A 25,846-nucleotide genomic window follows, 5' to 3' on the forward strand; every position below is an offset into this window, starting at 1 on the left:
ATGTTCTGTAGATAGCTGACAAATTTCTTTTACTTGTTTTTGTATCCACATGATTGTAAAAAAGCAAACAATGCTAATGGCCACTTTGGTAAAATCACACAGTGTTCAAACCTAAGGAAGATTACATTCTTTGGACAGGCTTTATTCCCAGGATATCAAACCCCTTGGCCATGACAGCAGCTACTGCTTCGCACAGCAGCATACGCCACATGTTCACCTTCAATACTTCTCCTGAGAACATAGAAAAAGACAGTAAATTTTCTTTTTACAAATCACTATTAAAGAATGTATGTTACTTCTGGATTTTACTGAGAAGTGAATAGCCCAACCCATAGATGTTTTGGGGCTTTAACTAGAATCACCTTTACCTTAAACTATAAGGGGAGACAATCTAAGAAATAAAAGTGTTCTGTTCAAGAAATCTGTTTTCAACTGATGATAAAAGAGATACAAGGCCTGCACTGATTAGACTGTAATTTTATCTTTCTTTCTTTTTTTTTTTTTTTTTAAACAAATGGTTCTTTTTTCTTTTTTTTTTTCTATTTATTTATGGCTGTGTTGGGTCTTCGTTTCTGTGCGAGGGCTTTCTCTAGTTGTGGCAAGTGGGGGCCACTCTTCATCGCGGTGCGCGGGCCTCTCACTATCGCGGCCTCTCCCGTTGCGGAGCACAGGCTCCAGACGCGCAGGCTCAGTAGTTGTGGCTCACGGGCCTAGTTGCTCCGCGGCATGTGGGATCTTCCCAGACCAGGGCTCGAACCCGTGTCCCCTGCATTGGCAGGCAGATTCTCAACCACTGCACCACCAGGGAAGCCCTATCTTTCTTTTTAGAGTTCTTTCCTAGGCCTCATGGTCTGAATTAACTATAAACTTTAACACCATAATGGCGAGATTTTTTTCCTAATGAAGTTTTAGTTCTCAGGCATGACTCTCAGAAATGCCTACTTGCCATGTAACACATTAATTCAGTCTACTTCATTAACTATGTAACAGGGTAGAGCAAAAAGCCTACAAAAGGTATCATTTTTTTCCCCCAAGGGTAGTTTTCGTTATCAAGAACCCCAAAGATTCATTCTGGGACCCTCAGTCACACTGCTTTTGTTGGAAATGTCCTATACCTAGTGGCCTTCCAACTGTTTTTCTTTGGACTCTTATGGTTCCATCCCATGTGCCTGAGGGTGGGGAAACTAGTCAGTTTGGGAATGGGAAGAATTCCGTTTATGCTTTTATTAGACCTAGCTCAATTTTGTCTTGTGTGTATGATATGGATTAATGTGTAACTGGGGGAAAAATGGGGGGGGGAGGTGGTTTCCATAAATAAAACAAATTGAAAACCACCTACATCCAACTCAAATAAATGCCTTGTTGGTGTCCAATCCCCAAAATGACTATTAGATGAGCCACTCACCAGTTTGTCGATCTTTCTCCACACAATAGCAGCTATCATAGAATTCTGTGAAAGTAGTTGCCAGCTCATAGATATAATCACAGAGAGTGTGGAGAAATAAGTCATCTAAAATCTTCTGCAGAACCTCAGGGAACCGCAAAATGCACCGGCCTAGTTTCCATTCCTTCTCATGGTCCAAAATGATCTTGGTCTCTCGAGCAGCTTTCTGGAGCATTTCTTCATCAATACTGGCCAGACGTGCAATCGACCTGAAAAATCAGGTAACAGCCATCATTTCCCTTTGTTAAGTACATTCTTCTCCATTGAAACATGTAATAAGAAATGACTGATATAAACTAGAAATGATCATCATTTGATTCAAAATAAAACAATGTTGTACCCACAATTACCTGATTCTAGTGAAGGCATACAACAAGTAAGCCGCTGTATTTCCTCTGTCATCCAGCATTTTGTCAAAGGAGAAGATATAGTCATTCAACCGGTTATGGGAAAGATCAGCATATTTGATACAGCCATAAGCAACAGATGTCTGAGCAGCCTTTAATTCCTCTGTGGTTAAGACCTTTTGGAAAAAGAAAAAAATACTTCATAATCCTGTCTCATAGACAAAAGATGGGCGGAAGGAGCATCTAATGGTGCTTTTTAATCAGTAAACTTTAATAAATATCAACACTTGAGGTAGGAAAACATGGACCAATCTACAAAGAAGAGAACAATGAAAATACAATTCATCAGCTCTGCATAACGAAGAATGTTTCCATGAGAAACTTGCTTTGTAAATTATGAACTGTCCGCTTGAATACGTTACTCAGTAAATGAGAAACTGAAAGCACCAATTATTAGTTTATATCCGCTTCATTCCATCAAAGATTCTGAGGTAGCTTACAGGAAACAAGTACAGTAAAATAAAAACAAAAATTAGGGTCAGGTAATTAACTGGAATTAAAATAGGGTGTCAAGAACTGGAGATCTAATACTGTTTTGCTAAATTTGGTCATACATTCTGAAGCATTGTTAGGTCACAAGTAAGTAAGTAAGGATTTCTGTTCTGGACATGATGCAGTAGCTTGAAGTAGACTAACCCTTCCAGCAAAATCAACTACTTAAAAGCTGAATAAATTATATGAAACAACTGTCTGAAGTCACCAGAAAGCACCAACACAAGGACACCATCAAGACAACCAGCTGGTATGCTATCTGTCGGCCAGAAAACCTAACTAGGAAGATGATATCATCTAGTACCGTTATAATTTTTCATCCACAAGGTCAGATGAAATGACTAAAAACCAAGGAGGTGAGGTAGGGGGAGGGAGAAACAAGACAATAGAAACAACAAAAACAAGTCAACAGCAACTTTAAAGTCTGGAATTGTTTAAAGAATACTTATTAGCTACAAAGAAGAAAAACAGTAACTTTACAGTGGAGAAAACTGATAGTATCACCTTAACAAAGTTATCAAAATTAATATTAACAATCATGAGAAATATCAACATCACGTGCCTCCTGAAATAACAAAGTGAGAAGAACTCCTGTCTTCCCAAGACTGCATAACTGGAATTTAATCATGAGGAAATACCAGATAAATCCAGCTGAGGGACATTCCACAAAAAACCTGACCCTTCGTAAGTGTCAAGATCATGAAAGTCAAAGAAAGAGCAAGGAACTGCCCAGATTAAAAAAGATTAAGGAGACATGAAAACTAAATGCAACATGTGATCTTAGACTAGAAAAAGGACGTCTGTGAGACAAATGGCAAAACTTGACTAAGGTCCGCAGATTAGTGAATTGTATTGCAGCAATGTTAATTTCCTGATTTTGATAATCATACTACGGCTGTAAGATGTTAATGTTTGGGGAAGCTAATATGGGAATTCTTTGTACTATTTTACAATTTTTGGTATGTCTGAAATTATTTCAAAATGAAAAGCTAAAAGAAAAATTTCAAAATGAAAAGCTAAAAGAAAACTATGATTAAGGTATTCAAATAATTAGACGAGAGACAAAATTGGATGAAAAGCAAAATTTCAATAGGCATTTGGAATACAGAACAGCAAAATATCTGAAGTAGAAAAATACTCAAAATAAAGCACGGAGAGAAGAAAAGTGAAAAAAAAAGTGAAAGACACTTTGGGAGATAGTCAAAAGTTCTAACATAATATATGTACTTAGAATTCCAGAACAGAATGGGGCAAAGATGCAATATTTGAAGAAATATGGCTGAGAATTGTCCTAAACTGATGAGGAACCCAACCCACAGGAAGGTCAGCAACTCCCAAGCAAGATAAGTACAAAGGAAAGAACGAAACTCCCTAACTCCCTCTCCAAACCAAACCTAGGCAATAAAAAAAACTGCAGGGAGGAATAAAGTTCACAGGAAAGGGTAAATACGTGGATAAATATAAATGAATAGATGGTCTAAAACAAACACTGTACAAAAGACTTGAATGGACCCTTCACAAAAGACACCCAGATGGCCAATAAGCAATAGTCAACATAAATTACTCATCAGAGAAATGCAAATTTTAACCATAGTGACACACTAATACACATTCACCAGAAAAGATAAAATAAAAGACTCACAAAAAGTTATAGTGGAAGATATGGGGCAACTGGAACAATCACATATTAGTGGTGAGAGTGTACAACGGTTACAACTCTCTCCTTGGCACAATTTTTAATCAAGTTAAGCATAAGCCCACCCTACAACCCATCAATGCCATTCCTAGATATACATCCAAGAGGAAAGTGCATGTACCCATAGAGTGGCTTGAACAGCAATGCTGAAATTAGCTTCTTATTTGTAATAGTCAACAAACAGAAACAACCCTAATGTCCATCAACAGAAGAAACATACTACTATTATCTAGGGACTTCCCTGGTGGCACAGTGGTTAAGAATCCGCCCACCAATGCAGGGGACACAGGTTCGAGCCCTGGTCCGGGAAGATCCCACACGCCGCGGAGCAACTAAACCCATGCACCACAACTACTGAGCCTGTGCTCTAGAGCCCATGAGCCACAACTACTGAGCCCGTGTGCCACAACTACTGAAGCCTGTGCGCCTAGAGCCCGTGCTCCACAACAAGAGAAGCCACTGCACACCACAACAAAGAGTAGCTCCCGCTCACCACAACTAGAGAAAGCCCGAGAGCAGCAATGAAGACCCAATGCAGCCATAAATACATACATACATACATACTATTATCTAGCAATAAAAAGAAGTGAACTACTGATACACCTGGAAAACAGAACACACGTTATGATTTCATTAAAGTCCTCAAATAAACAAAAGTGATCTATGGTGATAAGAAACTTTCCGGGGTGATGAATATATAACTTGATTGGTTGGTGTTATCATGTCTGTACATATGTGTGTGTAAAAATTCATCAAGCTTTACATTTTACTGTATGCAAATCAAAACATACTAGCTGAAATGACCAAATAAATAAAAGAGTCAAAGCAGTTCTTGTTATCATGCAGACTAAACAAATTGATTAGGTGACTAAATTTTCCAGTTTTCATCTGATTGTGCCACTTGTGCCTAGGCCAGAACTAAAAGGCAAAACCATTCTGGAGATACCAACTGGGTATACCTGACAACCACCTACTGGAAATAGAGAAAAAAAGTATTTTATATTTCGTTTTGCTAACGATGGAAAGGGAACAGATGGGAAGAATGTAGCCTTACAGCCTGCCTTCATGCTCTCTGGATTATCAGTGATCTACCCAAACCAAACAAGAGAGTGTGTCCTCAAAGAGCCTTTTTTTTGTTTGGCTCTTTGATGTCTACATTTCTTCCTATTCTGTGTCTCTTTCTGTTATTTTACTCTTCTGTTTATAGTAATTATGTTCATTCCAAAATACCACTTGACTTGCAGGAGAGTAAAAGACCTAAGACTCTTTGAATCTCAATCCTTGACCTCTGCTATTCCCATCTTAAAAATTTTTTTTTGGATGCTTTTTTTTCCACTTTGATGCAGTTCCTCCAAATTCCACACAGATCCAACCATAGTCCTTTCTAAGGGTGCTATGAAAGCCCATCATGTTTCCTACTCTGATGGCTCGTCAGTGGCCGAGAGCGGTAGGTGTTTACTGCTATGATCAGTCTACAAATGCTCCCAAAGGAGCTCAGCAGATGTACACTCTAATGTAGGCTCTTCACTCAGACTGTCTCAATCTTCAATATTCTCCCATCACTGGTTCAAAGCAGTGACAGGTGAACTGCCAATAAGAAGCAGAGATTCTATGCCACATTAACAAAGGCGGAAAAGGCCATGGCCTTCTGTAATAGCCAAGAACTGTATTTTCACTATAAATACTCAACAATTCAAGAAACAAACTGTGCAATAAAATCTGAGTAACATAAGCCTGTCAAAAGTGGACTGACTCCTTACAATCCTTCCCAGTTCTCTCAATAAAGACAAAAATAAAAAACCACAACACAATGCATGCTACACAATACACAAGTAAGTCTTTGGATTACCTTGTCTCTTTCTTTTTCCTTCAATTTGTCCATGGAGCGTTTTAGTCCTTCTTCCAGAAGGTCCATGAGGCGCACTGTTTCACCTGATCGTGTTTTAAACTTCTTCCTAATAAAATTTCAATGTCCCAGTTAAACAGATTTTGAAGCAGACCCTCCAACTTACAAATCTTTGAAAATTAAGGTTTGACACTGCCTTATTCAGCTGACAACCAGGGAGGATGCCAAAAGAAAGCAGATACAGTCAAGTGTCTTTCATCTATAACCCTCAACTCCAAGCATTCTATGCTTTAGGCTCCTAATAGCATTCTCTACATGTTCACCTTTAATACATTCGCTAAAACGGAAGAAAAGAAGACATCCGTTAATTTGTTCATTTTTCTGAACACAAAGTTTGGCTCAGTTGTTTTACCTTCTTAGAAAATTATTAATTACACTTTTGCTTCTAGAATTGCTTGGGAAATAAGCAAATTCTTAATTGGAATCTTACTTGCATTTCTCTGAATAGTAATTCCACCTGTCCAGTGGTAACCAACCCTAGAAGCATATCAGAATCACCCTGAGAACTTTAAAACTGGATGCCAGGGTCCCATTCATACTCACTGAAATCAGAATCTCTGTGGATGGGGCAAAAGTACTGATAAGCACTGCCCTGGGCAACTGCACTATTAAAAAGCATTTCATGAAAACTGGATTTTACCTATTAAAAAGAAGTTTGCAAGACATCCAAGTATATGATGTCTTTTTCTTTCTTTCTTTCTTTCTTTTAAGTTAATAAAATCCTTCAATCCCAGTAATGGTACAAAGGAAGCATGTTTTTCTATCTAACACAAAGTCTGCCAAAGTAATTATGATACTTCCTGTTAAAGTTATATGTTCAGAGCTGCCTTAAAAAGGATCATCTTGCCCTTCATTATAGAATTAAAACTCCTTTATTATTCCAAAAATACATTAAATACTTCCATAGCTTTCCTTATACCATCCCCTCCCCTCCTTGAGTGTTCCAACAACTTCCAGACCTTCTGTGTGATGAAATGATATCCATCATAAAGCCTAGCCAAAATGCTAAGAAAGCCTTCCTTAATGTCTCCACTTTGCAATAACTGGTCTTTTCCGTTATTCCCTACCTGCGCCTGCCTTGAATTTTTGTTTTTTTGTGTTGGTCTACTCCTCTGACCAGTGGTTCTAATAAGAGGGATGCATATCTGAATACCAAAAGAGCTTTCAAAAACAGATGCCTAATACCCACTGTAGACCTAGTAAGTCAGTAACTCTCCTGGTAGGGCCTGGCATGTGTATTTTAACAGGCTCCACAGGAAACTGCTCTGCTTTAGATGACAGGCTTCTTCAGGAAGGAGCCCATGTTTTGTGTTATCTTCATGTACACACTGTGGAGTACCCAGCCAATGAGGTGCTCAATAAACAGGAAGATGATCAAATAAAATGATAAGTTATTTACTGTAAAAAGCCTTAGAACAGAAAAATTCACTCAATAATAGATGGCAGAATCTGAGCATTTTAATGTCAATATTTAAAATATGGTAGGCTGCTGCTGGCTAACTATCACTGATATTATTTTTCTTTTTTATGGTGTAGGACACCATAATTACATGATACTGAATGCAGAAATATAAAACAACAACCAAAAAAAGTAAAAAATCCCTTAGTCATTACATGATAAACAAATTAAATGCCAATGTATAAATATTGGTGATAAACATCAGATATAAAAGGTAAATGTGTTAATTTTCTCCTAACTGTAGGAATAATCATCTAAATGTTAGTCAAAAAAACCAATAGTTAGGAAACTAAGATACTATAAAGCAATACTAACACGTGGGTTAGTTTTTCAGCTCTTTCTTAGGACCATGAAAACGACAGTAAGGACCCAGTGTCTTCTAATTACAAAAAAGCGCAGCTATACAGAAGAGTCATATGTTACAATTAGATGTTTGATCTAAGGTATTTGGTCTGCATATAATCTTGTATCTAAAATAAATACCCTGACACCCCTAGCCTGCCTTTTACATGCTTAATTAGGGCTTTTGTACACTGGCTTGTTAAGCATCTTGAGCTAGCTCATGCAGTTTTTAGAAACATCACCCACTTTTATGTGATGGTAGTATTTAGGCCGTGTCACCAAATCTAAAATGATATGGTGATTAAATAGCTAAGTGATCCTAAGACAATATTAAATGTAAGATGTTAAAAATTTCTCTAAATTCTCCCTAAAAGGCTACATTCTCTGGCAGTGATAAGACATAGGTACAAAACAGCTCAGCTGCGTACACCACTACAGCATACGTAGACTATGGTATCAAATGAAATATAGCCTCTTTCAAAGAAATGTGGGGGTCAGGTGTGTCATTTCCACCTTCAGATTTTCCAGACTTACTTGTCTTCCCCCAGCACCACACCAAATCCAGCATGAGACACTCGAGTTACTTCAGGGTCATACCAACCAATCATTTGAGCAGCACCAAATGTTGTCTGGAAGTGTAAAGACTACAAAGACATAGAAAGAGAGTTACTTGCTAAACTTTCTAATTAAAAAAATAACTTAAAGCTCTTCTGCTTAGGAATAAAAATTTGTAAAATTCAAATCACTCACACATCTTGTAAGGCAAGTAAAGGTGTAAAAGCTCTTCTTTATTCCTTATATATGAGAAAAGGAACACCCCTTCAGTTTACAGAGACAAGCGGGAAAGCTGAGAAGTGTACAAGTTTGGCCAAATCCAAACCGTGTTCTTTCCCTTATATTACATTACTTTTCTGAATTTTTGTAGGGAAATTTATAGGGTCTTATAGGGCCAAATGCCTCACCATTCGGACAATGTAAACATATACAAATCTTCAAACTCACTTACTTGTCCACTGTCCACCACATAGACAATTATATCTGCTTTTTCCTCAAACAGTCTTTGTTTAATAGCAGCCAGGTCAGATGTATCATAGGTATAACCTCCATCTGATTTTACTATGGTTAATGGTATGGAACATCCTGGAACAAACACAATCTTTCTGCCATCATCCACTTGCACAAATCCTAGAAGAAAAAAAGACTTTATTAATAATGTTAAAATAATCTTAAAGGACTATAAATGCTTAGCCATTATAGGATATTTATTAGAGAGCTCAAAAAAAAAATCACAGGATTTTTTTCCTCAATGTGACCTAGCATGAGCCTTGGAAAATGGCTATCGTCAAGGTTGTCTGGGCACCCAGGGTGTGTTCAGGGCACAGGTGAGATATCCTGGCAGTTTTCTGGACTAACCCTACACTTGACTCCCAAACTCTTCATAGAGCATCTCACTGGAGCCCACCTGCTCAGCAGACACAGAACACGGAAATCTGTGCTTTGTTTTCAAGCTGGAGTCACAGCCTTCCTTTGGGAGAAGGATGCAATTTTTATCATTACCTCTTAAAATGTATTCATTCATTTACAGTTTTAAAACTGCAACAGAGTTCAGGAGACAAACATGGCAGGATTTAGCATTTGGAGTGATTAGTGAAAAGTAAAAGTAAAATCATGTTCATACACTCATGATGAAAAAGACAAAATTCTTGGATGCAAGAAGGGACAGGAGAGTACATGATCGTAAAAACAGCTATCTTTGAGTGCATGCTACCATGTGCTAAATACTATGCTAAGCCTTAAATTCAACCTTCACAATAACTCTATGCAGTAAGTACTGTTATTACTGGTTTTTTTTTACACTTTAGGAAACTGATGCTTGGTAAGGTGAAGGCAGTATAAAATGCTGGTTAAAAACAAACTCTGAAGCCAGACTGCCCAGGTTTGAATCTCAGACTTATTACTTATTAGCTATGTAACTCTGGGAAGTTACTAACTTCTTTGTGCTTTTTCATTATTAAAATTTCATTATCTTAAGTGTACAAATAAAATATGCTAGAGAGGGTAGAGAAAAGGGAACCTTCTTACACTGCTGGTGGGAATGTAAATTGGTGCAGCCACTATGGAAAACAGTATGGAGGTTCCCCAATAAACTAAATCTAGAGTTGCCATATGATCCAGCAATCTCACTCCTGGGCATGTATCTGGACAAAACTATAATTTGAAAAGATGCATGCACCCCTATGTTCACAGCAGCACTATTCATAATAGCCAAGACATGGAAACAACCTAAATGTCCATCAACAGATGAATGGATGAAGATGTGGTACATATACACAATGGAATATTACTCAGCCATAAAAAAGAATGAAATAATGCCATTTGCAGCAACATGGATGGACCCAGAGATTATCATACTAAGTGAAGTGAGTCAGACAGAGAAAGACAAATACCATATGATATCACTTATATGTGGAATCCAAAATATGACACAAATGAACCTATCTACAGGACAGAAACAGACTCACAGAGAACAGACTTGTGGTTGCCAAGGCGGGGGGAGGGAGGGAGTGGGAGTGTGGGGTTAGCAGATGCAAACTATTACATATAGAATGGGTAAACAAGGTCCTACTGCACAGCACAGGGAACTATAGTCAACATCCTGTGATAAACCATAATGGAAAAGAATACGAAAAATATGTATTTACACATACATGCATATATATATATATGTAACTGAATCACTTTGCTGTATAGCAGAAATTAACACAACATTGTAAATCAACTATATCTCAATTAAAAATTTTTTTTTAAAAGTTCATTATCTTATAAGTATGGTCCCTAGGCTCCAGAATGTGACTAACAAATACCATTTCTCATTCAAGGAACCAAGTTTCCTAGGAGATATCAGATTGGCTGAATCCAGATCTAAGGCAAATGGTCGAAAAACATAAAAGCTATTAAACCTAATTTACAATAATGCTAAAAACAATCCAGTTGTCACATCTGGAAGATATTAAGAAATTAATTTATTATTCTGAAAATTGATAAAGAAAAATAAAGGACCAAGAATTTATACTGTTTGTCTTCTATGAATTGTACCTCAGGATAACCAAAATGATTGTGACAAAGTTCTGCACATGAGAATTCCAGGTAACAAACAAAGGAATGACAGAATGCCACCGTTTTCCAATCTCTAATGAAATAATGGAGCAAAGTCATGACAATCAACAGCTGCTAAAACCTCTAGGGGAAAGTCTAATGGGGAAATTAAAGGATAGATCAGGCTGACAACACCTGAACCCACTAATTCATCTTAACATCATAATAAGAGAGCCAACTAAAAATTGGCATGCTTGCAAATAAACAAAACAAAAAAGGGAAGAAAAGAAAAACACAAACCAGAATTTAATCAAACCTCTTTAGAAAATACAGATAGAGGAATTGTTACATAACACCATATGGGAATCTCTGTAAGACAAACGGCCTAGTTTCTTCAAATAAATGAGAAAAAAGGATGGGGCTAACGGTGAGAAACCCATGACCTACAGAATTTATAGTAAACAAATGTGCAGACACTGAAAAAAATACTCATGATTAAAAAAGATTATGAATCAACTTGGGAAATTTGAACTCTAGACTCACTATTTAATATTAAGGAACTGTCATGGAGTAATAATGGTATTGTGGTTTTGGGGTGGGATGAAGGGTCTGTTGTTTCAGAGACAAACCAAAGCAGTTATACATGAAAGTATATGATATAAGCAGTGTATATAGGAAGATATAGACATAATAAGATCGGCCTGCATTCATAATTAAGTTGGGTAACAAGTGCATGGAGTTGGGGATCCCTATAATATTCCCTCCGCTTTTGCCTATGTTTGAAAATTTGTATAATAAAGTTAAAAAAAAAAACTCACCTCTATCTTCAAACTCCTTCACAATATCATTCATCCTATCTTGATAGAAGGATTCTCCCCTCTCTATTAAAGAGATGTCCAACGCCTCATAGATTTTATTAAACTCTAGGGAAAAAGTTACCAAATAAAGAAAATGTGTAATTTAAACAAATAGGAAACATGCATCTTACCTTAAAAGAAATTTATTATTTAATTGAAGCATTTGGAAGGAAATTAATTACATAAAAATGTATGAAACACAGCATTACATACATACTGCCACTTTTAAAATTTGGAAAGAATATAGCAAGATACACATCAAAATTATTAATAGTGGGTAGGAATACAGATAATGTATCTCCTTTTTTCCTGTCTACATTCCTGCAAGGAACAAATACCTTCTGTAATTTTTTAAAAATTTACTCTTAGAAAATGTAAATGAGAAGAAAAAAAGAAAAGCCTTTCCTATTTGGAGATCAACTGTTTACTGAATTTTCTTATGTTTTTTTTTTCTAATTTGTACCATTTATCTGTTTGTATAGCCACGCATTAATGACACAAGATAACCTACAGTACCACAACACATTTTACTGCCTAGCGTGGCAAAACAGCCACCAGCTTTTTCCAAAGATCTACTGGCTATTCTTGTTCATTTACTCCTCAAAGTGACCTTTCAGATTATGTTAAAATCGTCTTAAAACCACAAATGAATGTGGAGAACTAGGGGATTCTGCATGACACTCTATCCAAACATTCTATTCCATCCTTTTGTGTATTTTCCTTCATTTTAGCCCTACACATTCTTGGATAGACTTATTCCTAACTATTTTTATAGCTTGGGATGCTACTGTGAATAACATCTTTTTCTTTCCTACTTTCTTTCCTAACTAATTTTTCCTGACTTCTAAGGAAGTTAAATTTTGCACCTGCCTGTCTTTATAAACTTTCTTTGTAGTTTCAACTTCAGAAAATACTTAAGAAAAATAATCTATTTGCTAGTCCTTGAAAATTTAACATGTCATTTAAGGTCAATTTTGAAAACTCAAGAAACTATATGCAATAGTATCTGTTAGATAAATGAACAAAGCCCAGAAACTCACCTTGGCGGGAGACATCACAGATAAGCTTCCAAGCTTTTATGATGTCTGGATTTTTACTCTGGAGCAAAACAACACACTGGTACGCTCTCTTCTTAAATTCCTCCTCGGTATCAAATCTCTTCTTGGATTCCTGTGTTTTTTTAAAAGAAAGGTAAGGTTTGTAAAGAGTGACCCCCATATATCTAGATAAAAAATTTGTACATTTCTCAATAAAAGACGCAGACAAACCCCACAAATAGACCAGAGTGAGGAAGTAAAAATTTAGAACACCAGAACAAGTGCTCTATCTCAACAAAGAGTATTGTTACAGATGAATGTGCCAATAAAACCCTATTATTTCCTCTGAAATAATTTTTCTTAAAAATATAAAATTCTCACCACAGTGCTACCTCTACCTTTCCAATTCACACCAATGCTATGTTCCAGGAGAGTAATAATGAATAGCTAACAGATGAGGAGGAATTTTCTGGGCTCTATTTTCCATTCTGGATGAGCAATTTTTTTTGTAATTAAAAATACAATTGCTTTCATTGTTTTTATATCTATTTTGAAAGCAACACATGCTTACTAAAAAAAAAAAAAAATTATTGTTAATCCCACCCCAAACTGACCAGCAATAACATTCTAATGGAAATTCTAGACATTTCTTTATAATTACAGATCTATGTGTTTAAAAAAAACTGGAAATACATGGCTTTTCTTTTACCTTGGTTTTAAAATTTAGCAATGTATTAGAAACATTTTATTGCATTAATAGATTTGTCTCATTATATTCAGTGCACAGAATCCCAAGAGATTATAAGTTATTTCACCCATCTGATATCAGTAAACAGTTTATTTTCAATTTTTCATTAGAAAATACATACCAAAAGACAAAAATAACTTCAAAAAACCCAATAACAACCAACCAAAAAACGCACAAATGTTTACTTTTAATGCAGTAATTCTATTCTTGGGATTGTGTCTATCATAAGGAAACAATTTTAAAAAGGAAGAAGACCTACATGTATGAAGTTTGAGCTCCCCCAAAATGGGGGGAAAAAAATCCAACAATAGGGAGTGAAATAAACTTTGGTCCACAAATCCAAAATAATGTGCTGTTATAAAGTAACATGAAAGAGTCTGATAAAATGTTTAACAGGCAGAATACAAAAATGATATTATAACCACAAATGATAGAATAAATGTTTGAATGTTTGTATACGGATAAGTAAAGGAGTCACACTAATTGATTTAAAATTATGGTTTATGGTAAACTGTCTTTAAAAAACTGTTTATGAGAGAGTGGCATGGACATATATACACTACCAAATGTAAAATAGCTAGTGGGAAGCAGCCGCATAGCACAGGGAGATCAGCTCGGTGCTTTGTGACAACCTAGAGGGGTGGGATAGGGAGGGTGGCAGGGAGGGAGAGAGGGAAGAGATATGGGAACATATGTATATGTATAACTGATTCATTTTGTTATAAAGCAGAAACTAACACACCATTGTAAAGCAATTATACTCCAATAAAGATGTTTAAAAAAAATAATAATAATAAAATACTTTTAAGAGAAAAATACTCCATCAGTTGAAATCATATACTCATGCAAAACATATGTATATCAATCAATATCTTCCCTAAATACTAATTGTGTTTCTTGGTATATTTTGAAAAATGTACCATTTCAAACCCTGTAAGACACAGCTTTTGAAATCTGCTAAGTGAATGAAAACTTATATTAAGTCTATGCTGTAACCAGTAAAACCAACTGTTTGAAGGTCCATTTAGGAATACGAGGCTGTTACAGTAGTTATCCCCTAATTGATTAATTTTTTTGAGACTGTTCTCCAGCCCCTCCTTTCATCCACACACAGAAAATGGTAAACTTGTTGTGTAATAGACATGACTCTGGTATTTCTTCCTTGTAAAAGATCATATATATTAAAATCTTATTTATGGAATGAGAAAACAAAAACAAAAACAAAAACTGTTTATATATACTTAACAATGCTTTCAAAATACATAAAATGAAGACGATAACTACAGCATTAGAAATTTTTAAATATTAAAATGTATTTTGACTAACAAACTCCTAAATTCACTTAAGAATGGGTAATGTGGTAGAATTAAATTTTTAACATACACCAATAAAAAAAGCAAACATGATGTGTTAAGGAACAGAGAGTTTAGCAACTGTTATAACACAGTAGCTTCAAATACCATTTTAAACTCCTAAGGACAACAAATAATTGTAATAAATGATAAACACACAAATAATAGAATAATAAATGAAATCAAACCTTATAAAAAGCCTGAAGATCCCCAATGGGAGGTGAAACTGTTAGGTAATCCGGAAATCTGTCTTGCAGGTGAGCAATGAGCATGCCAAACTGGGTTCCCCAATCTCCTACATGGTTTAATCTAATACCAAACACAGAACATAAAATCACTTTAAAATGATAAACATGGTTAAATTAGAGGAATTATATTCCATTAGGAACCACTAACATTAAGTGCCAGTACATCACATTTAGTAATATCTTTTTATGGAGGTGTTTCCTCAACTGGTCTGAGAGGCAAAACCAGGTCTGTTATGTTTAGTATTGCATACCCAGGAATGGAGGCTGCAAATAGCAGGCCTCTAGGATTTGCTGCATGAAGTTCCTATCAATGGACAGTGATCTGTTTATTGTGTAGTTAACTGGGACAACGGCAGCTGGACCAATGTTGGTCATTACCACAATTTTATGAAAATTTAACTTTTCAACTAATTATTTAGTGTAATTAGTGGTTCCCAAATGTCAATGGACAAAATTCTTCAAAATATGTCAATCCAAGCACTTCTCATTCCTCACGGCTTTCATCTAATCTCAAACCACCAGATCATCTCTTAACTGGATTATTAAAACAGCCTTCTAATTCATTACTGTAGTTCTCCCTTATTTGCCTAGCTTCTTCACAGAAACCAGAGTAATCTCTAATTAGATTACATGCCCTACTAACTGAGACTTTCCAATAACTTCTCACTGCACTTAATAAAATCCCAATTTCCTACCATGGCCTACAAGGCCCAGCACAATCTGTTTCTTGCTTACCTCTCCCACTGGAATATATACCCCTAGTATACGGGAGGCAATCAAAAAATATTTGTGGAACAAATGGGGGAGCTTTTTCCTTGGTTCCACCCCTACCCCAAGTCTTAAAAGCTGTTAGTCCAGAGGAGGGGACAAGGACATAATTTAAAAGCCTAATGGGTGATTATGAAGCAGAACCACACTTATGAATCACTGATTTAGTCAGATTCTTTCTCAAGTGACATTTTCCCTTGTCTATAGAAATCTCCAAAGAAAGCCAAGAGTACATACCGCAGCACGTTATATCCTGCAAACTCAAAGAGGCGGCACATGCTCTCTCCTATGATCGTTGACCTGAGATGGCCTACATGCATCTCTTTAGCTATGTTGGGAGAGGAAAAGTCAACTACAACCTAGGATAAATAATAAAGATTTTTTTTTAAAGGCATATAAACATTTTATTCTGCTAACACATTCATTAATAACATTTAATAATAAACTTAAGGGCTTCCCTGGTGGCACAGTGGTTGGGAGTCCACCTGCCAATGCAGGGGACACGGGTTCAAGCCCTGGTCTGGGAGGATCCCACATGCCGCAGAGCAGCTGGGCCCGTGCACCACAACTACTGAGCCTGTGCTCTGGAGCCCGTGTGCCACAACTACTGAGCCTGTGCTCTGGAGCCCGTGAGCCACAACTACTGAGCCCACATGCCACAACTGCTGAAGCCCACTTGCCTAGAGCCCGCACGTGCTCCGCAGTGAGAGGCCACCGCAATGAGAAGCCCGTGCACTGCAGCGAAGAGTGGCCCCCGCTCGCCACAACTGGAGAGGGCCCGTGCACAGCAGCGAGGACCCAACACAGCCAAAAATAAATAAATAAAATAAATAAATTTATTATTAATAATAATAATAAACTTAAGACTTAAACGGTAGCTTGCATTGTAATTCAATTGTGTTAGGTCTTCTGATGAAACCTGTCCATTATTAACTGAAAAATAATCAAATTTGTTTTAACAAATTCTATTCTCTATTTCACAGACAACTCATAAATATCGGTTGGCTACCTCAAATGCTTTATGGATTGAAAGGAAAAATCACATAGCAATCAAGACCCAGGGGAAAAGTTACTTCACAGCTATGTTCATAATCTCAAAATATTAATGATTAAATCTCAATATAAAAAGTGAAAGCCATTCCTAGTTACAACTAACACAATTCTAATGTATTATTATATCAATCAAAAATTGTACATATACCTTTTTGTTCTCTCCAATGGCAGGTAGTTTAACACCATTCACCAAGAGGTTGGTCAACTGTTGTGATACAAAGCCCTTTCTTAAGTGGACATTAATAAAACCTAAAGAACAATAGAGAAGAGAAAAAAAATCAGATAGCCTACAAACTTGAGGACTGCTCACCCCCAAAGCCTTTCTCAATGTCACTTATGCTGGCTCCAGAGCCTTAGTCTGGTTCTGGCAAAACTTTTCAGGCTTCCAAAACCACTTGGGGCCTTGGCTTGAGCACTGCTGTAAGTTCCCTGTTTCAGCATCTATTTCAAACCTTCACCACTCTCCTGAAAGCTTCTTACTTAATTCAGGGCCCCTTCACTCTCAGCAAATGATTTGTTCACCTCTTAACAGAAAAGAGATGATCCTTTCGTACAGAATACCTGCCATGATCTATCTCCTTTTTGCCAATGAAAAGCCAGAGATAAAGTAACTCATCCAAGACCAGGATGGCTAAGTCTAGTTTAAAACTACAGTTTCCTAACTCTCAATCTAAGGTGCTTTTATCATCTTGTTCAGTATACAAGTTATAACCCTATGTTTATATTTAAAATGGTTTTCTTGGGAATTCCCTGGCGGGCCAGTGGTTAGGACTCGGCACTTGCAATTCTGTGGGCCCGGGTTCAATCCCTCGGTCGGGAAACTATTGGTAAAAATCCCACAAGCCGTGTGGCACGGCTAAAAAAAGTTTTCTTATTTCTAAAGGACTCAGCAATCAATACAACTACTTAAGAAAGATAACATTATGACGTACCAGGACCAGCAATTTCAACGTTTTCAATATATTCATTGTCTGGGAGGTGTTTGATAATGTTTCCAGCAATTTCTCTTGGATTAACTTTCTGTTCCTTGGTTTTGAGCATCTATAAAACATAAATGATTCATTACACAACAGGTTTCAGCAAGGTACTAGGAAATGCACAACTGACAAAGCAACAGATGCATTTGACATAAGACCCATCAAAAGGCAGAAAAGCAGAGACCAATGACCTTGTAAAGGGATTGATTAAAGCATCAGACATCAAAGTGCCAGAAGGAATAAAAAAGTGCCAAAACCACAGGACCTCCATTTCAAAATGAGTTGCCACAACTATCTAGAACTTTTTAATGAAGACTTGTAAAGTCTTTAGTTATAATGCCCGTTTCCAGGATATTCACATTCTTAATTTTCAAATATTCAGACTTCAGTAATAAATAGCACCCTTATAAACTTAACCCCAGCACAGACACATAAAAATTATCTAGAAAAAAATCTGGTCTCTTTAGATGAAGCCTTTCTATTCAGCAATGAAAAGAAAGCAAAAAGTCCCAAACCAGGGGCAATAAACTACTAACACATTAGACAATGTAGCTATTAAAAATAGGGAACTCCTCTAACTGAATATGAAATACACAAGCCCACCTCAAAGACACATCTCCATCAAATATTTCATGGGAATGCTGGTTCTAGACAGCTAACTTTTAATCCCTCAACAATAACACATTGCCATCCTGGACACAAAAGGAGGGAAGTGCCAAAACAATACCAACCATTACCCTTAAACACTGAGAATATATATATAGAAAAAAAAAAAAAATATATATATATAAAATCTAAATATTCAAATTAGTGCTTTTTAAAAATTAAAAACATACATTCCCTTTCTTCAAGTTTTTCAGAACTGTGGAAAATGTTTCCACTGAGGATACAATTTGCTATTATTTATGCAAATGGTAATGATAATTATAATGCTTAACAAAATCAAATCACCAAGAATAATAATATAATCACCTGAGAGATACCCATAGCACTATTACACTGATAGTCCCCAAACTTGGGCTGTTGACTTGGTGTCACTATCAGTGGAGGATTTTCCAAATCTGGATAGGCAGCCTTAATGGCACAACCAAAGACCTCTTGTAGGCAACTATTGATGTTAAGCATATTTTTAGTTGGTTTGTTCCTTTCTGCTTGAAGACTCTGTAAGAAAAGAATGAAAATGTCAATAAATTCTAAATTATCATACAAAATTTTCCCAAGTATTTTGAGAAACCTTGAAATGTCTTGAGAAGAACTGAAAGGTAATATACACTGATAGTGTAATGCTCTCATACCTAGGATATGCTGAGAAACATTAATAGGACAAGTCTATCCCACAGCATCTAAGACATACATGTAAAAATGTCCTGAGTACTTTCTTTCTACAGTTATTTTATCAGAACAGAAATCAGCAATAGAGAGTAAGGGGCTGATTGGATTTTCTCGGCTTCCCTAAAGCACTGAGAAAATAATACAAAATAAATCCTAAATAACTTCTTATCAAATGCCGGAACTGAAAGCTCTATGGACAAAAGAAATAAAAAAATATATTCTCTCCATTAAAATGTTGACTCCTTCAAGGCATGAAATGAAACAGATAAAAAATACTGCTGGGTAATATTAATATATCAGAATAACAGGTTGTTTTGTCTCACTGCTATTCCCATGTTGGACTACTACTACCTCCTATTCCTCACTTTCTCTGAAGTGGAATATACTCATTTAAGATGGTGTAGAATTAATTAATTACCTCTATTATTGCACTTTTCATACCTTCTCCAAATTATCTGTCTGTACCACCAGACTTCTGATTGCAAAGAAAGTGTCCTATTCATGGCTCTATCCCTGGCACCTAGCATTGTACCTGCCAGGTAGCAGGTCAAGATGACTGGTGACTGAACACATATGCTCATAATGGAATACAAATGAAAATGCTGCTACAAAGTAATCACAACTTTACATTAGTCAAAATGCCAATGATGTGCAATATGAATGGCAACAATAATGAAAACTATTATTCGAGTAGCACTGAACTGAGTACTACTGAGTAACTTGAGTCTCAAGAACTGAGTCAAGTGCTTTATTTATTTATGTGCATTATTTTACCTCATCTACATAACAGAAATTCGGTTTGTGACTACTATCATCATTTCCCTGTGGGCTAGAGATTAAGTAACTGGCCAAAGATAACAAAGGCAAGTGGCAAAGTCAGGACTCGTGGTCAGTACTGCTGGAATGGAGCATTTCAAGTTCTACGCTTCCTTGGCACTCTCTCTACCACATGGAAGAAACTATATTCTTTAAACTCACTAAAATACTGATTTAAATTTTTCGTTAGTCAATAATTGACTCCTCTGTGATGACACACTCAAAAAAGGGGAAGATATGCTTTTCACAATCTAAAGATTTCCAATAACAAATATTGGGTTGGCCAAAAAGTTCATTTGGGTTTCTCTGTAACATCTTAACGGAAAAACCAGAACAAACTTTTTGGCTGACACAATACTAAAGTTATTTAGATATGATCCTAAGACCTAAAACCAATTGTAGATAAATCTCAATCTATTTTTAAAGGCTGGGAATATCAGTATATATGTATGGATGTGTGTATGTTTTTGTGTGTATATATGTAAACACACGTATATGAATCCACTGTACTTGATTTCTGCACCATGCAATTAAGTATTTGACTATAATTAAATATGCAAGTCTTTTCTCCCCCAAAATGGTAAGTTCCATGAGGTTAAGAAATATTACATATGGTACAAACATCTTTGCTATAACTCAATATAAGCATTCTGAAACACCTCACATTATGCAAAAAAAACCAAAAAAAACAAAAAACCTCCTAAAACCACAGAGCTTATGAGAAAATTAGCATACGAAGCAGATCACTCAAAATCTGTTATTTTGTAATAAGAGCACCATCACACAGCAATCTTAACATTGTCACTGGTGAAAAACGTACCCCTAATTCTAATAAGTACTAAGTAAATATAAGACTTAATCTTGGCGGGGGAGGGGGGGAAGACAGCTCAGTGGGAGGGGGTGTAAGGAAGAGTTGAGGCTGTTGAGTTAATGAAAACAAGGGCAAAAATGCCTCTGAGACAACCATCCAACACGTGTTTCTAACTCAGAGCATGTGGCCAAAGTGAGCCAGAGGAAGAGGGTAGGGAGAATGGGCATTCCTCACTATTTATTCTTCTGTGGCTTGCTGTTCTCTGTTGTGTACTTTGTATTCAGTGCTGTTACTCAGTAGGGCAAAGTATCTGTGAAAGAACCAATATGCCTTCCACATTACACTGACAGAATTCTATTTACAATTAGAGCTAGTTCCCATTATGAAAATGTGTATTAGAATACATTGTACTTCCTTTTGTATCTTTTCCCTCCTAGACTCTAGCACATATTAGGCATTTAATAATACCTCTGAATTGAAATAAATATAATAGGGAAATGAGTAGAAATAAGTGCAGAATGAATGAGGTAATCAGAAAGGTGAGATATTTTGGGGGCAATTCCATGGAAAAGGAATTTTGTGACTTTAGAAGACTCAAAGCTATTTTAAGCAGAAGAGATAGGTAGGTAATAAAAAAGACTTCACGGGAGTGGGGCAGGCAGAGTCTAAGATGAATAAATGGGGTAAGCTTTGGAAAAAAGGTATAAGGCCAGTGCAGCAAAGACCATGCGAGGAAAGTAGTACACACACAGGAGAACAATTATGGGATGCGTCACCAGCAGGCCAAGAAATTAAAATCCCAACTGAAGCAAGCTCATTATGTTGACAAAACTTATAAACACTGTTAGATCATGAAGTCATTAAATAACCAGTACAACACAAGCTTCATGGAAAAAAATGTTCTGAAATACTAAGTGGAAAAAAATATATATATATGACGCTGTAAAATACGAAAGTAAAACTGTACAATAACAAACTTAAAGCAGAGAAGGGCTGCGAGTGTATTTAAAAATATTTCCATTTGATAGAAGCAATTATGCAAAATTAAGCTGGCCAAACACTTAGTATGATGAAACATTTCAAAGGGCCCTAGAAGGACAAGAGCAATTTCTCCATTATCTGCACCAACAACTCAGTCCTAACTTGTCTCATGCAGGGAGAAAGGACAGGGTTTCTTCACTCCTTTTACAAATTCCTCAGGGCATGCTTTCAGAATCTTCGAGAACAAGGATTTTAAAAAAAGACACAATAATTTAAATTGTAGAATGAAACCAGAACCCAGAGTACTCACCTTCTGAAGGATATTCAGCCGATACTTTAATTTTAAATTTTCTTCCCGCAACTGTTGCAAATTTGAAGAAGCTTCCGAACAGCTGCAGTTTTTCAGCCGATCAATTTCAGCGGTCAGAAATGTAATCTCTTTCTCCTAGGAAAGAAAAGCCACTTTGTTCGGTCCCTCATGACTGATGACTCCCACCACATAATAAATTGTACCACAGGCTTACTTCCTCCTTTCCCCTCCTCTACACCTGGGTGTGGCAGAGGTGATGGGAATGAAGGAGTTTCCTTTGGATAAGCTGTGATTTTTCTTCCTTGAGGTTTCTGATGACATTAGGATATTATCCTTGATAAGAAAAAATGAAGCGTGTGTGCTGGCGGGGAGAAACAGGAGTGTTAAGCATGCAAGGGGATAAGCTTCAGATCGCTTGTTTCTTTTTTTGGCTCAAGTACCACCCCTTCTGCCTTTTCTGAGACAAAAGGATTCTCCCATTTCTTCCTCTCTTTGTTTCCAGGGTCGTAGGTCCTAGACCAGATGTTCTCCTCCAACTAAAGACATGTCCAGTCGAAAGAAAATCAAGCTTCCAACCTAACTGCATTACTCAGGGAGACACGCCCTCACTTTAACTGTCAGATAGTCTACCTGGACATAACTACAGCTGAAAACATTGCCATAAATGAGGATACATTATGTTCCAGGCACTGAGCCAACACTTTTCATAAATTATCTCTATTACTCTTATCACAACCCAGCGAGAGGGTACTTACAGTCCCACACGGACAAAGACCGTGCGAGGAGAGCAGTAAAGAACGTGCCAATTTACCTGACCAACTTATACTGTTGTGAGGGATTTGGCATAAAGCAGTGCCCGTGATGAGATGACACTCCGTAACCTACTTTCCCATCACCCCTCCCAGCCCTCCCCACCTGGGCCTAGAGGGTAAGGGAACTGTCACTTTTTGACAAACTATGATAGTTCTTCCCCCCACGAATACTGAGGGCAAGAGAGCAAACTCCAGCTTGATAATGAACCACTGCACAGGCTTTTCAGGATTCCTCTTGCTCAGCAGCACGGCGAGAACGGTGGCTGAGCTGCAAACAGGACCCAGGGCTCCTCTGCCTGGTCCCGCGCTTCCACCGAGAGCGCGCGCGTGTTCGGGAAAAGACGAGCACTGCTCGAGGCTGTACTCAACACGCCAGGCTCCAGCCCAACACCCCCCCCCCGGACACGCTGGCTTGGGGAAGTCAGAGAGAGGGGGACCCTCCACCTCGCTGAACGTCACCGTCACCCGGGCCTGGAAACCACGGGTTCCTCCTCTCCCACCTCTGGGAGAGCGTTCCTGGGAGGGCATCAGCTTCCGAGGCAGCGCAGGCCGGTCTCCGCCTCGCTGCCGTCGCCTTATTGCTGCCCGGGCGGGAGCCGGGCCCCGGCGCCTCCCTTCCAAACCTTCCCACCGGACCCACGTTGTCCCACCTGCTGCAGCAGCCGCGCGGAGCAATGAGCAACCAACCCGTCCATCCTCTCGTCAGCGTCTTACCCACCAAGCCGCCGGAAGCGGAAGCGGCAAGCCCCGCCCGGAAGCGGAACCCCTCTCCCTCTGCCCTTCCCGGCCCCGCCCAGCCGTCTCGTGGGTGTCGCCTCTGCTGCCCCCTGGTGAAATCCAGGAGACACTGCGGGGACAACCCGCGGGAATTTTCTGCAAGGATTTGGGGGGCTGCAGCCTTTAGATTCTGATGTTGGGACGAGGGCAAAGGATTTGAGGGGAATCGGACCAGACCTGCTCTGTGCTCGACTGACTTGGACATAGGCACTTAACCTAAAGCCTTTGTCTCTCAAGGGCTTCATTTAACCCCTCTGTGAAATGGGTACAGAACTAACAAAATCCATTAATTTATTCAACAGCATTTATTATGTACATTAATATGCCAGCACTATGCCAGGCGCTGGAACACAGCTGGAAACAAGTCCGACAAGGTCCTTACTTTCATGGAGGTTACATTTTAGAGGGAATAGATATACCAGACAAGAAAGTAAATAACAGTTAAGAATCCGCCTACCAATGCAGGGGACACAGGTTCAAGCCCTGGGCTGGGAAGATCCCACATGCCGCGGAGCAACTAAGCCCGTGTGCCACAACTACTGAGCCTGCACTCTAGAGCCCAAGAGCCACAACTACTGAGCCCGTGCACCTAGAGTCTGCGCTCCGCAACAAGAGAAGTCACTGCAATGAGAAGCCTGGGCACTGCAACGAAGAGTGGCCCCTGCTCACTGCAACTAGAGAAAGCCCACGTGCAGCAACAAAGACCCAACTCAGCCATAAATAAATAAATTTTAAAAGAAAGTAAATAATAATCTTGAGGGTTTTAAAAAAATTTTTTGGCTGTGTTGGGTCTTCATTGCAGTGTGCTGGTTTCTCATTGTCCTGGCTTCTCTTGTTGTGGAGCACGGGCTCTAGGCACGCGGGCTCAGTAGTTGTGGCTCGTGGGCTCAGTAGTTGTGGCTCGTGGGCACTAGAGTGCAGGCTCAGTAGTTGTGGCTCACGGGCTTAGTTGCTCTGCGGCATGTGGGATCTTCCCGGCCCAGGGCTCGAACCCGTGTCCTCTGCATTGGCAGGTGGATTCTTAACCACTGCACCACCAGGGAAACCCATCAATGAGTTTTAATTGCCAGGAAGATAATGTGGTAGAGTCACTTGGGTCAGGGAAGGTCTCTCTGAGCAGGTAACATTTGAATTAAAATTTTAAACAGCTAATCTGGGATTTAAGTTCTGAGAAGACAAGGACGTTAACTGTCTTGTTCACTCTTCCCTGGAGCCCCAGTGCTTCAAACAGTGGTCTCTAAACTTTTTTGCTCTCTGGCCCATGAATGAATTTTTTAAATCCTTACTATAGTCTACAGACTTTTTAAAGTTGACATCTGAAAGCTCTTGCAACAAATTGAAATAGTGGTAATGAACTATTTTCTGGCATCTTGTTTCTTTTGTAAGTGCTGTTAATGTATTTTCATCAAAACCATGGAGCGGCGAATTTAGCTCATCCAATTTATGGAAAATGTTTACCATATTGATTAATTGGCAAAGCCAGTTCTCTTTGTCAAGTCAAATAATTCATATCATTTTTACCTATTTTTTTTTTGTTTTTGAAGTTTGCTTTCATTTTTATTTTTAAGACAAACACAAGTGTTAATATATGTCCTGTGACACGTTTTTACTTCTCTAAGAGAGAAAGATGGATGGAGGGAAGGATGAGTTGGTGAATGGACAAATCAATGGACAGATAGATGTCCACCTCTGTGCCTTTGAAACAAAGCAGGAAAAAGGGTCATCTTTTTAGTAAGTTTCCTTTGCTTGGTGCTAAAGGGGTTACCCTCAGGGGAAATTCTTGAAGTTGTAGAGAAGCAAAATCTGCCACCTCAAAATGTGTCTCTTTGGTGTGAGGATTATTTTAGGCTGATTATTTTTATGAAACAGAAGACTCGGGAAGTCTTTCTTTTTACCTTGCCCTTATCGGCCTAAAGAATTTAGATAAAGGGACTGTTCCTGGAATAGAGCTATCACCATCGATATCTGCAAAGAATGTGGGCTAGGTGTACTGGGGGAAACTTGACAGGGCCTAGAGATCAGAGCCCACTCTTGTCTCCAACGTTTATTTACCCAACACTTCCTTTTCCATCTCTATGTGAATTGCCTTCCTCCCCTTGGAAGTCCCAAACCACTACCCACAATG

The 25,846-nt window shown here is 38.0% G+C and overlaps 1 protein-coding gene across 3 annotated transcripts; it reads right to left on the minus strand.

The window, feature by feature from the left end:
- Positions 1 to 12: 12 nt before the first annotated feature.
- On the minus strand, positions 13 to 23,717 carry RARS1 (arginyl-tRNA synthetase 1). Of its 3 annotated transcripts, none has more exons than XM_082456429.1 (15): positions 23,595 to 23,717; positions 22,133 to 22,267; positions 18,855 to 19,043; positions 17,838 to 17,946; positions 17,054 to 17,154; positions 16,090 to 16,211; positions 15,025 to 15,145; positions 12,740 to 12,869; positions 11,661 to 11,765; positions 8,753 to 8,931; positions 8,281 to 8,390; positions 5,889 to 5,994; positions 1,795 to 1,967; positions 1,406 to 1,653; positions 13 to 231 (listed from the first exon to the last, which is right to left on the minus strand). In XM_082456429.1, exons 1-15 carry the CDS (start codon positions 23,637 to 23,639, stop codon positions 122 to 124), a joined length of 1,983 nt encoding a protein of 660 aa, XP_082312555.1. In that variant the 5' UTR covers positions 23,640 to 23,717; the 3' UTR covers positions 13 to 121. The 3 variants fall into 3 exon arrangements, with proteins under 3 accessions (XP_082312555.1, XP_082312554.1, XP_082312556.1); XM_082456428.1 differs by lacking the exon at positions 23,595 to 23,717 and adding an exon at positions 23,389 to 23,588; XM_082456430.1 differs by lacking the exon at positions 23,595 to 23,717 and adding an exon at positions 22,347 to 22,464.
- Positions 23,718 to 25,846: the final 2,129 nt, after the last annotated feature.

This window comes from Balaenoptera physalus (genome assembly GCF_965194825.1).
Source record: "Balaenoptera physalus genome assembly, chromosome: 3".
Classification (NCBI taxonomy): domain Eukaryota; kingdom Metazoa; phylum Chordata; class Mammalia; order Artiodactyla; family Balaenopteridae; genus Balaenoptera; species Balaenoptera physalus.